At 63.3% G+C, this 12,897-nt stretch overlaps 2 protein-coding genes across 2 annotated transcripts; both read left to right on the top strand.

Annotated features, from left to right (window-relative positions):
* The first annotated feature begins 1,351 nt into the window (after positions 1-1,351).
* On the top strand, positions 1,352-3,044 carry SRXN1 (sulfiredoxin 1). Its single transcript, XM_057366038.1, is given in 4 exon segments — positions 1,352-1,373; positions 1,376-1,534; positions 1,537-1,811; positions 1,977-3,044. Coding segments are annotated over 4 exon segments (660 nt in total). The 3' UTR covers positions 2,181-3,044.
* Positions 3,045-8,495: 5,451 nt separating this feature from the next.
* Positions 8,496-12,432, top strand: TCF15 (transcription factor 15). Its single transcript, XM_057366037.1, has 2 exons — positions 8,496-9,197; positions 10,989-12,432. The coding sequence occupies exons 1-2, from the start codon at positions 8,721-8,723 to the stop codon at positions 11,061-11,063; spliced, it is 552 nt and encodes a 183-aa protein (XP_057222020.1). The 5' UTR covers positions 8,496-8,720; the 3' UTR covers positions 11,064-12,432.
* The last annotated feature ends 465 nt before the right edge of the window (positions 12,433-12,897 follow it).

Genomic DNA, 12,897 nt, shown 5'->3' with positions numbered 1-12,897 from the left:
ACAGCAATAATTTTCCGTGCATGATAGATTTTTTCTGCCAGGTTTTGTACTCGCCAGCCCCAGTATGACAAGTCTACTGAGATCYGGCCACCCGCAGTATTACTTGTAACGCAATTCAGGGATATAAAAGGGATTTCTGCCACTAACCATGTGTCTTGGGGGATTTGTGTCGGCGGTGGCAGGTGGTGGCACGCGAGCTGCCAGCGTGACCATCCCACGGTGCCCTGTGCCCACACCCACTCCTGGGCTGGAGCATAGGGGAGAGAACAGCCCCAAATAGAGGGGTGATGTCCTGTCAGCCTGYTGGGAACGGGTGACTGAGGCACCCAGGGCATGCCACACTGTCCGTGTGTCCTTGCCAGCCCCGCAGCCAGTGGGCAGCAGCCAGACAATCCCCTGCTGTGACAAGGAGGGGTTATCATGCCACCCTGCTCGTGAGAGCGCCGGGGGCTGCGAGCGCGGCTGAGCGCTGACCTGGAAGTAAAGCGGCGTGTGAAATCCCGGTAGCGGGTGCAGAGCCCGGCGGGCAGCCCGGGGAGGGCCCCGGCAATGCTCACACACCCCTGGGGTGCCTCTGTGCTGGATGGGAAGGATTTGGTGAGCAAATTTTATTCCAACTCGCCGGTGGCGACAAGCCAGCAGAGCCCCTACTCCCAGGGGCAGACAGGCATTCCTGCTCCCCACCCCTCTTTCATCATCCTTTCCCACATGTGGGTGCCAGTGGGGAAGGCAAATTATTTTTAGCATCCAGCTCGTCAACAAAGATCTGGCTGAGCCCTRGGCTCCCAGTGACATCAGTGCAATCTTTCACCAGCAAAGTCATTGCCAGACTGACCTTGCAAAAATCTACTTCTAGAGCCTCACAAGCCCTTCCCTGACCATCATCAGCATGATGGTGTCAGAGTCAGCTCTGGGGCTGGGGAGTTTCCATGGCACCAGGGTGAGGGCACTGGGGTCAGCCAACTGCYGACATCATGTCCCTGCTGCAGATCCAGGGTGCCCTGGTTGCAGCACCCAGTGGGGTGGGAGACCTAGTTCTTCCCAGGAGCCTCTCCCCKTTTGGGACACTGGTCTGAAGAAATGACCTAGAAAGATTCAGGGCTGGAGTTCCTCAGTGCTTGCCCAGCTGTGGAGCATCCTGGCATCACTGCCTTAGCTCTGGAACTGCTTCATGCCTCCTCTTCCTTGCCRTGAACCCCACGGAGTGTCAGCGCAGCAGGGAGGGGGCTCTGGGCTGGGGACATGTTCCTGGTACAGCCAGGCAGGTGGGGGCATATCCCAACTCTCGGTTGCAGGATGATCCTYAGTGCCCCAGCAGGGCCAGGTGGGAGCAAAGACCCCCGGGGCCAGAATGGGGACCCCCAGCACACATGGTGGGGTCTGAGCTGCCGTGTGCCCGTGAGTGTCCCACGGGAAGGAGGAGCCGAGGGCAGCCCTGACCGCAGGCTCTCSGGAGCGGGCAGCGGGCCAGCCAGCTCTGGCACCCGGCCCGGAAATGTGTCCTGCCCCTTCACTGTGACTCTGCAAAACGGTGGGGCGCGGCGGTGACGATGACGATGGCTGGGCCGGGAGGAAGCAGAGGGGCCCGGCTGGGCACTACACTACTCCGGGCAGAGCGGAGAGCTTGGCTGAGCGGGACAGGGGAAGGCCAAGGCCGGCCGGCAGCCGCAGCCATGGCTGAGACCGAGGACAGGAGCATCCACACACAGCACATCTCGGCCGTGCACAACGTGCCCATGCGTGTCCTCATCCGCCCCATCCCGGCTCAGCTGGAGCCGGGGAAGGTGCAGAGCCTGATGGAGACCCTGCAGGTGAGCACAGCCCCCCGGGACGCAGAGGCAGCCCCTCCTGAGCCCACACAGAGGGCACTGGGGAAGCTGGCAGCACCCGAGCCCCGGCACAGTCAGGTCGGGGGGTGTCAGGGCAGGTTGGGAGTGCCGGGGTGCGTTGCTCTTGGATGTGTCTCCCCCTTCCAGGAGGATCCCGAGCGGGTGCCCCCCATCGATGTGCTCTGGATCAAAGGCAGTGAGGGCGGCGATTACTTCTACTCGTTTGGAGGCTGCCACCGCTTCGCTGCCCACCAGGCACTCCACCGGGAGACCATACCCGCCAAGATCATCCCCTCCACCCTCAGCGACCTCCGCACCTACCTGGGCTCCTCCACGCCCCAACTGCGTTAGCCCAGCACCCCGAGGATGTCCCGCAGCCCCCTCTGTCCCGGTTGGTTCTGACCCGTGAGCCCCCGGTGAGGATGTGGTCGGTCACCATGCAGCCTTGGGGAGTCCCCGCGGTCCCTTCAGCTGGGATGAAGTCAGGGATCCCCAGATTTGGAGGGTCCCGGGATCCCCGCAGCCGGGACGGGTCTCGCCGGTACCGGGAGGCGCTCGGCGGGGCCGGCAGGTGGCGCTATTGTGCCGCGCTGCGCCGCCCGGAGCGACCGCGGGGACCGGGACGGGACGGGAGGAACCGGGACAGGAGGAACCGGGACGGGAGGAACCGGGACGGAATGAACCGGGACGGGATGAATCGGGACGGGAGGAACCGGTTGGGATGGGATGAACCTGGACGGGATGAACCGGGACAGGAGGAACCGGGACGGGAGGAACCGGTTGGGGTGGGATGAACCGGGGCACGGCTCAACCGGGAATAGCTGAACCGAGATGGAACGGGCTGAACCGGGGCACGGCTCAAGCGGGAACGGCTGAAYCGGAGCACACTGGAACTGGGACGAGTCACAGCCCATTCGGGACACGGCTGAACCGGGAAGGGACACGGACGAACCGGGACACAGCAGAATCAGGACACAGCCATACCGGGAGGTGGCACGGCCGAGCCGGCATGGCYGGTCCCCAGCCCTTCCTCAGCACTCTGGGCTCACCCTGTACCCCGATAGGAGGGGACCCTGGACTGCGCCTGCCCCAAAAACTTCTGCCCCATCACTGGACTCATCCCGTGGTCCCCATCTCTGCRGGGGACAACTCCAAAATCCTGTGGTGGGGACACCTGCTGCAGCACCTGGAATAAAGGTGATCRAAACCCCTGCAGCTCCCTGGCCTGATGCTGAGGGGTGCTGATGTTGGGAGCAGGGATGCAGCAGGCCAGCATGGCACAGCACGGCACGGCATGGTGGCCTGGCACCAGCAAGAGCAGTGGCTGCGGGCACACGGGACAGGGACAGATGCTTTGCAAAGGGATGGATGTGCTGCAAGGGAATGGATGCTGTGCTGGGACAATGCTCTGCCAGCCCACCCTGCCATGCAGCTGAATTCAGGGTCAGCTCTGGCCCAGCTGTGGTTGCACATGCAAGTYCTGTCATGCTGGGATGCTGTCATTTCTGCAAGAAACCCCACGTACAGCCCGGAAAAAAACGCCTCGAGCATCCCCTGGGCATCCCAGCATCCCTCTTAAGACAAGAGCCTCCATCCAGGGAGGGGAAAGGCCACTGACTCACTCACCACGCCGTGAGTCAGCAGCAGGACTGGGACAGGAACCGCAGCCGGACATTTCTGCCCCCTCAGCCATGCTCCTCCCCCGACGGATCCTGCCCCTCCAGGGCAGAAACTGGGAGAGGAGGGCACGGCCGGTTCGTGTGCACGGCAGGAGCTGGCAGTGCTGGCATCGGACAGGGCACAATTTACTGCTGCCCCCGCGTTTCCGCAGGATCCACTGGGGAGGAAGAGCAGGGTGGGCTGGGGGTGCTGGATGAGGGAAGGGACCGGAGGGGGACTCTGGCGCGGCAGAGCTGCATGTGCCGCATCAAAGCAGCTGTGTGCCGGGAGGAAGCCCTGCAAGCGCTCACGGAGAGCAGCCCTGGCCCGAGGCTCCCTGATGGGCCATAAATTTCTCCTAAGAATTGTGGCGTGCTAAAAAGTTTCCTCTTGTTAGAGAGCGGGGGGTGGAGGGAGGAGGTAGCAGCTCCTGCGGCAGCTCCTGTGGCAGTGGGGACATCTCCAGAGTGCCCCCAAACGGGTGTTTCATGGCAGGGGCTGCTGCTTGCCCATATCCTGTGTGCCCCCAGTGCTGCACGCCTCACATGGACTCTGTTTGCCCTGCTCGCCTGGGCTTGTGCCCCTCATTCCTTGGGTAACAGGCAGCTCAGCAGAGCTGGGACTCTGCAAAGTGGGAACGAACTGAGGCTGCCCAGATCCTGCAACTCCTTTCCCCAGCCTGCTTCCTCCGCCTGGAAAGCCAGGATCTGATTTTCCAGCTTACCATCCCCTGCAAACWGTGCCAGGGGTCCACTCCTGGGCTCCCTGACACCAGCTGGGAGCCAGGACCCGGCGCTGTGTCCAGGGTGCTGGGTGAGCATCTCCAGGGCTGACTGGTGCATCCATTGGGCTGGCATGGTGTGGGCAGTGGGAGCTGATCCCCAGTCGGGGCTGTGGTGCCACAACCCCCTGGCTGGCACAGGAGTGGGTCTCTCCAGAGCCCTGCATTGCCCCCATGCATTCGTCCTCCACCTGTCCCCCTTCCCTCTGCCTGACCCACGGGGTCTCTGGTGTCGCCGGCTGACAGCCGATCCGGCTGCCTCCAATCCATTCGTTCCAGGGCAGGAACAAAGGCGCTTTGTGGGCTCCCCCCAGCCCCGGCCGGGTGGGGGGGGGGGTCCCAGCTCCGGAACTGGGACAGACTTCCCCGCACGACAGGCGTGTAATGCTTTCCAGACCAGCAGCCTCAGCCTGCAGGTACAGCCCGGGGGGTGGAGCGGGTCTGGTGCTTCCCACACTGCCTGGGGACCCACCAGATCATCCTGAAACAGCCCTGATGCTGAAAAATGGGGAAACTCCTGCTCCCCCAAAGATTTCACAATGCCCAGTCCCCCATACTCACTGCTCCTCCTCACCAAGGAGGGCTCCAGGGGCTCCCAGGTTTGCCAGCCTCAGTCTCCCAGTGTTGGGGACCAGGGATAGACTCTCCTGGCATGAGATTCCAGCCCTGATGAACTCTGCACGGGGCAGGAGGCAGCTGGACTCGGAGGCTGTGTGTACCCAGCTGGACAGGACAGTGCTTTTGGGGCAGCTCCCTGATCTGTGGGCTCACTGGCCTGAGCACCCTGAAACTGGGGAGCCACAGGCAGAGGGGCCAGTCCTGGATATCCCCAATGCCAAGGTCTGGTCAGGGGCTGTGGAATTAGGGCACTCAGAGGGATGGGATGGGATGGGATGGGATGGGATGGGATGGGATGGGATGGGATGGGATGGGATGGGATGGGATGGGATGGGATGGGATGGGATGGGATGGGATGGGATGGGGCGGAGTTGAATGGATCAGTCCAGGGCTCGATAGGGTCAGGCCCAGTGTCCTGGTGGCCACATGTTCCAGCATTGCCGCAGGTCTGGAATCCATTTGCCTCGCCAGCCGTGGTGTTTTCCCAGCAGGGCTGGAGCGATCCCGCAGGGCTGGGGGCAGCCCTGGCCCCTGGCCCATCTGCTCCCTGTTTATTTTCTTACACTTAAGTATCACCTCRAAGAYAAACACTCCCTGGTGTGGGGGGCAGGGGGCATTTCCCTGGCAGCAGAGGCAGGACCCGACCCTTTGGGTGCCCAGCACCCCAACCCCATTATACCCCCCAATCAGGGAGTACCTGGTTGGGCTGGGGTCAGAGCTGCAACCCCATGCTCAGGCCATYATGCTCTATGCTGTTCTGTCCCATGCAGGGTCCTGTGCATGYCTGACCCACTGCCTGGCACTGGCCTCCTCCCGAGGGTCAGTTAGTTTGGCTGGATCAGCCAGGGGAGCTGTGATGCCGAGCCCCACCATGTCCTGGCACCCGCTCAGGCCAGTGGGAGGTTTGTGATGCCATGGCCTTGTGTTTCCCAGCAGAGTCAGAGCCAAGGCCACCGTGTTGTGGGGGCTATGGGGGCCTAGGCACAAGGGCTCACGTCCTGTACCACACACCTGCCAGGCAGCACAGGAAAACCCAGCTGCTGCCGTGCATCCTCCTGCCCTGCAGCCACAGCATCCGCAGGCAGCTGGACAGGCAGGGAGCCTGCAGTGCTCCCTGATTCCCATGAATGACTGTTCCTGTCTGTCCATCCTTCCATGTGCAGCATCTGGTGAGGTGATGCTCACACGTGTGCCAACGCGGGGTTGTCACTGCAGCAGGAGGTTGTGGCACTCAGGGTCTACATGGCACCCTACCCACACACCCACATGCACGCAACCACATCCACGGGCAACTGCACAAACACATTCACACCCCCTCATACTCACACATATCCCTGTGCACACACATGTGGATACACACATCTGTACGTGCTTGGATGCACAGATGTGTGCAGCTGCACATCCATGCACTCACATGTGCACACACATGTGCTGTCCCCACCCCACATGAAGCCATCTCCTGTCTGCTGCTCCTTCCCTGCCTGTGCCACTCCATGTTCCAGACCCCACAGGCCAGCAGCACCCCACATGTGGCCGTGTCCCCCAAAAAAGCCCTGGGGCAGCTCGGCTGGGCTTGGGGACTGTGTGACCCCCCCCAGCCTGTCCCGGTCAGCTGGTGGCCATGTGTGGGGTGTGCAGCTGAGTACACAGCCCCTGCCATCCGTCTTGCTGCTGTCAGGGCCAGGGGCTGCTGTGGACCCCCAGCCATGGCCCAGTGGGACTCAGGGGAGAGAGGGGGTCAGAGTGGGGGTTCCCTTCTCTGTGCAGGCACCTGCCTGCTCCCTGCCTGCTCCCTGCCTGTCATGCCAAGGGCCTGCCCATCCTCAGCTTTGCCTCTGGCACTGCCTGCAGTACCCTTTTGTGGGGGTCTGCACCTGGACAGGGGCTACAGAAGAAAGTCAGGGTCCCTCATGAGGACTGATGCATAGTGAGAGGTGTCAGTATGGACACAGTGGACCCCTGCCCACCCTCAGCCCCAGCAGGATCCCTGTCCTCTTGCTCGGCCCTGTATGTCCCTGCCCCAGTGGGACTCCCAGCCCATGGTATAGCCATACATGTCCCCAGCCCCAGCAGGACCCCTGGCCCCCAGCCCATCTCTCTGCCTCCCACTGCGTGATTTACAGGCTCTGCACAGGCAGACAAATGGTGAAGGAAAACAGGGCAGGGGGGTCCCGCCGGCTGGGGGCTGCCTGTGCCCCGCRGGGGGCAGAGGGGCCGTTTGCTCACAGCCAGCAGGATGGGAGGCAGTGAAGTGGTGCTGGTGCCAGGCAGCACAGCTGCCCCTGTCATGGTCCAGCAGCCACAAGCCCTGGGAGCACTAAGAGAGCCTCTGGGGTAACCCAGACCCCAACAGAAATAGTATGAGCTCCAGTCCTGCAAACGTAACCTTTTGGCCCTGGGGCATTGAGGAACAYGATGCCACCCCATCCCACAGTCCCCAGAGCACCCCACTGACCACCCCACTGGGGTGTTTGTGATATGCCAGCTGCATTCCATGGCCACTGTCCCAGCCCTGGCAAGCCTCCAAGATTCCCCCCAGCATCCCTCTCTGGCTGTGGAGCTGCTGGACAGTGGGGACTGCAGCTGGCACTGCCGAGTCCCCCAGCGGCCCTGGAGCCATCCGCCAGGAGCTGGGTCRTGCTCTCCACATGTTTTAGCTGCTTAACCTGCATCATGCCCAGAGCATAGTGGAGGAGGAGGAAGGAGAGGAAGGCAGGCAGGAAGCCCCCCTGCCTGCTTCGTTCAGCTGGCTGCCCCCTGCATGCTCCTGGGAACATTGGCTCAGGGCTGGAGGAYTGAAGGCAGAGTGGGACCCACACACACCTCCCTGGTGAGGAGGAGCATGGTCTGTGGTATTCAGTGCCAAAGAATGACTAGGAGCAACCATCAGGCTGGGGGGCACCCGAGCCCTTCCCAGGACACCGGTGATTCCTGCTGCTGCCAGCTCATCTCTCCCCTCTCAGGAAAAGACTCCGTGTTTCCACTGCCGGCACACACCTTCCTCCTGGGCGGGAGGAAATGCTCCTGGCAGGGCTGCCGGCAGTGCTGCCCCTGCCTCTCCGTGTCCCCCTGTCCCCTCCCATGGTGCAGGCAGGGTGCCAGGCCCTGGAACAGAGCAGTAAGGAGTGCATCCCTGCCTGCCCCGGGCATCCTCCTGGGCATAGACCCTGTTCCAGTGGGCATGGCAGGGTGTGGGCAGCAGCGTGTCCCTAATGGCATCCCTCTGATAAACACCCGGGCACAGGACCGGTGCCACCCACTCCAGTTTCTTTGCCCATCCCAGCTCCTGCACCCTGTTTTTGCCCCGACACCCTGTGCAGGACCCAGGGTTGGCAAGTGACAGCCAGGCAGGGGCTGGGGACAAACTGCCTGTAGGCTGACTCTGTGTGTGACATCGCTCTGCAGGTGCCAGAGGCCATGGCACAGGGAGCACTTGCCAGACAGTGCCTCGGCACCGCCACAGTTCAATGCCACCATGGGCACGACCTGGGGTCAAGGTGCCCTCAGCCAGGCCAGCGTGCCGGAGTGGGGCCCGGCCAGTGACCAGAGCCAGCACTGGCTCTCAGGGCTGGGGTGAGGACGCTGGCCGCTGGCCGCTTGCCGCTGGCCGGAGCTCGGGGGCCGGCTGGGGGTGGGCTCCAGAGCCAGCCCCTCCCCGGCCGTATAAATCCCGATTCCCCCTGCAGACAGTCGTCCCAGCCCTGCTCAGCCGCAGCGGAGCAGCCGCGGGAAGGCGTCCGGAGCCGCCGTCGCAGCTGTGCCGGCGGGGGAAGCCTCCCCGCAGCCCGGGGGCTCCCCCCAGCAGGGCCGGGGGTGCAGGCGGGCACCCCGCCATGGCTTTCACCATGCTGCGCCCCGTGGCCGCCCGCGTGCTCTACCCCGACCTCAGCATGCTCTCGGAGGATGAGGAGAACCGCAGCGAGAGCGACACGTCGGACCAGTCGTTCGGCTGCTGCGAGGGCGCCGAGGCTCGCCGCAAGCTGCCGCGGAAGCCGGGGCCCATGGTGATGGTGAAGCAGAGGCAGGCGGCCAACGCACGGGAGCGGGACCGGACCCAGAGCGTCAACACGGCCTTCACCGCCCTGCGGACCCTCATCCCCACCGAGCCGGTGGATCGGAAGCTGTCCAAGATCGAGACCCTCCGCCTGGCCTCCAGCTACATCTCCCACCTGGCCAACGTGCTGCTGCTGGGCGAGGGCTGCGAGGATGGGCAGCCCTGTTTCAGTGCCATCTATGGCGCCAAGGGCGACCTGGACAGCAAACAGCCCCGCAGCATCTGCACCTTCTGCCTCAGCAACCAGCGGAAAGGGGTGAGCAGGGTTTTGGGATGGGGGTCCCTGGCCTGAGTGGGGCAGGAGGCTCAGCGTGGCCCCGGGGGATGGGTGGCAGCGGATCCTGCCTAGGTTGAGCCGGGCAGAAGTGAGAACCATGGCTCAGTGAGAACCACAGCCTCTGGCTCCAGCTCCCACTGGAGGTTTTGGCTGCTCCTGGCCAAATCCTGCTTGTAGCCACACGCCTACAGCTCCTGCTCACGTCACAGGGCTGGGCTGCTCCCCCACGTCCATCCGGGCTGGGAGGTCTCAGGGGTTAAACAGTCACCCCGGAGATGGAGGCATTGGGTGTCCCAGGGGAAGCTTAGAGCTCCCTGGCTGACCCCTTTCCCATCCCCATCTCCATCCCCAACCCTGCCAGCCYATCGGCACTGCAGCTGGGCTCCCCCAGCAGCTCCCTGATGTCAAGAGGACAGGCAGAGCCCAGCAGACACCCCCTGAGGGAGGCCAGACAGAGCTCCCATCCAGCGTTCCCAGGCAGGGTGTGCTGGCAGCACTGGCACAGCTTCACTCGGCCGAGCTGGGCCATGGCAGAGCACCCCTGCCCTTCCAACCCAGCTGATCACCCCCAGCACCCTGCAGCTCATGGACACCTTTCCTGTGGTGAGCCCACCGTGTTGCCCATGCTGGGGTCCTGGGTGCCCTTGACCCARGAACAGCTGTGCAGGATTTGGGGTGCAGGGTGAGAGGCTGGAAGCCACCCGGCCTTCTCGGACATCCCTTGGCAGAGCTGTGAGCAGGGGCTGCTGTACCTGTCCCCATACCCACAGACCCTCACACTGTCCTACGTATGACCYCAAGCAGTGCAGCCAAGGGTCACACTCCAGCCCTCAGGGCTATTTTGGGTTTTGCTGCTCCATATCTAATCTCTGCCCTGCTCCTGCTGCCCCCTTAGCAGCCCTTCAGCTCTCCTGGGGTCCTCCAGACCTGGTCCCTGGCAGATCCCAGCTGGGATCCTCTGGCTGGGGCTGGRTTGTGTCCCTGGACTGTTTCCCAGGCAGGGAGCTGGGGGTCTGGCACACTGCTGGATCCCTCAGGGGCCCCTGTGGAGGCACTGGGGCTGGGAAGCTCCTGCTGGAGGGTGATGGTGGGAGCTGAGTTGGGATCCAACTYTGTGCATCCCAGCTCTGAGGCTGGGCTGGAAAGGGCCTGTACTGGGCTGGAAATGGGCAGGGCTGGAAATGGGTTGWACTGGGACGTGCTGGGCTGTGCAAGGCTGGAAATAGGCTGGGCTGAAACTGGGCTGTGTTGGGCTCTGCYGAGCCATGCTGGGTTATACTGGAACATTCTGTGCTAGATCTGGACCATGCTCTTCTGTGCTGGGTTATAGTGGGCAGTTCTGGGCTGATGTTGTGTTCATAAACTGGAAGGTGAGGCTGAGTCTCCCCATCCCATTTTGGATTGTGTGTGTCTCTCCAGAGCTGTGGATCTSTCTGGGGCTGTGGGTCTGTCCTGGGGTGCTACTGGCCCTGGCCACAAGTCTGAGCCCAGCGGCGCTGAGCAGCCACGGGGGCTGTGCCTGCCAGGTGACAAGATCAAGAGAGACCCACCTTGGAGGGCTCCACCACAGCATCCACCTCCCAGCCACCCACACAACCACTCGTCAGGCATGGCCCCGTCTGTCTGTCCACTCCAGGCAGCACTGATCTGCCCCCGGACTGAGGCACTGGCCATCTCAGGATGAGTCAGTGTGGTGGACAGTTGGCAGGAGCAGGGTGCCCCCACCCAGACACCCCATGGTATCTCCAATTCTCTCTCTTCTCTCTACAGGGCAGTCGGAGGGACCTCGGGGGCAACTGCCTGAAGGTGCGTGGGGTCACCCCSCTGCGAGTGTCGCGGAGATGAGCCRGGGTCYGGCAGCACCCACCTGAGACAGCGGCAGAGCCAGAGGGAGCCTGCACACGCCAGCCCAGAGACCGCAGCGGGGAGGGAGGGAGCTGCTCACCCGAGGTGGCAGCGGCCGATCCCAGGCTGGCACCACACCGACACTGGCCCTGGAGCCGGCAGTGGGGCGAAAGGACGTTCCTGTGGCCGAGGCTGCCCAYGCGGGGCAGGACCGGGGAGGGGGGGTCCCCGCGCCCCAGGGCYGGACTGGAAGGGGCCCATGTGCGGCCAGCGTCGAGGCGCTCCGAGGGGACGKTGTCGCGGCCCTGGGGACGCTGGCTGTGCACGTGCAGCTGCTTGGAAAATAAAACCTTATTTTTCTGATGGGCCGGTGCCTGCCTCTCACCCCAGTGTGGGGTGAGGTGGGGGTCCCCAAGATGGCCCTGGACCCCCAGCCCTGCACGGCTGCTCTGTGCCACTGGAACCAGTGTAACCATCCCAGCTCTCCTGTGCCACAGTGGGATTCATGTGGGGTGAGACCCCTGGGTGAGCTGTTCCCGTGTCCCCAGGCCCTGATGACATCTTTGGCCCTGCAAAGGCTGCAGAAGTCCCAAGGGGATCAGTGCCATGCCATGTGATGGGGATGGCACTGCCAGCCCTGTGCTGCAGCCATGGACAACCAGTGGAGTGGGGATTGGTGTAACTGCTTTCGTGCCTTCCCCTCCACCTGGTACATCATGAGTGGCACAGTGTCACTGCCACCATGACTGCCACCATTGCCACCACCACAGTGGGTGTCCCCATTGTGACTGTCACTGCCACCATGATGGCCACGCAGAGCCATGCATGGAGGGGCTGCAGGCAGCAGCACCTGCACRGGGTCAGGTGAGGACATGGGGGGTTCCCAGGCCAGACCCCCACATGGGATTCTGCTTGAGGGGGCTGGACTGGCCAGCCGGCGCTGAGAGCTGAGCCTGGGAATGGTGCCGTGCCGGGGCTGGCGGCTCCCAGGGGCCAGTGTGTCCCACGGAGCAGAGGCAGCTGTGGATGGGGCTGCTGGGGGCTCCCCACAAGGGCTGATGAACTGGAGCTGCCCTATCTCCCTGGGGTCCTGGAGCCAGCACRGAGCAGGGGGAGCATGTTTGGGGGTCCTGCTGGATCCTGCCCCGGGCAGGGGCTCCACTGGGAGCCCACGGCACCTCTCAGCCCCCTGCTCACCGAGGTGAGCCTGCCCCRGGCTCCCTCCCCCGGGTTTGATTTATGGAGCTGACAGCGTGGTGCAGCTGTGAGAGCTGGTCCCAAGCAGGGACCGGGGTGGGTGGGAGAGGTTTGTTCTCAGCGTGGCTAATGTGTCCCAGACCCCAATAAACAGCCGTGAGATTCTCCAAACAGCCCGGGACACAGAATCCCTGCCCTCGGGTTTATCGGGGGGCAGGGGCCATGGGGGATGCTGTGTTATGCAAACAGCACATCCCACACATGAAAGGGGACATCCTCGTGAAATGGCAACTCCGGAGCCCCCCAGGGGGCCAGCAAGGGCTGGTGGTCCCAGTGCTGGGGGCACAGCAGGTCCCAGCACTGAGTGTACAGATCCCAGTATGTTCCAGTGCCAGCAACTGGAGCCTGAACAAGCTCCAATACGAAGATCATGAGCCCCGGTGAGGCCCAGCCCAGGAGCTGTGCATCCAGTATGTCCCAGTGCCAGAGACAGGGCCCTAGCAGGCTCCAGTATAAAGGCCATGCATCCCAGAATATCCCAGTGCTGAGGCTGTGGGATCCAGCATGTCCCAGTGCTAGGGCCATGGATCTCAGCACAGCCCAGTGYCAAGGATGGCACAACGACCCCAATGCAAGT

This window comes from Malurus melanocephalus, unplaced genomic scaffold (assembly GCF_030028575.1).
Source record: "Malurus melanocephalus ecotype Western Australia unplaced genomic scaffold, MMel_1.1 scaffold_59, whole genome shotgun sequence".
Classification (NCBI taxonomy): Eukaryota; Metazoa; Chordata; class Aves; order Passeriformes; family Maluridae; genus Malurus; species Malurus melanocephalus.
This window is presented reverse-complemented; position numbering and strand designations above follow the sequence as displayed.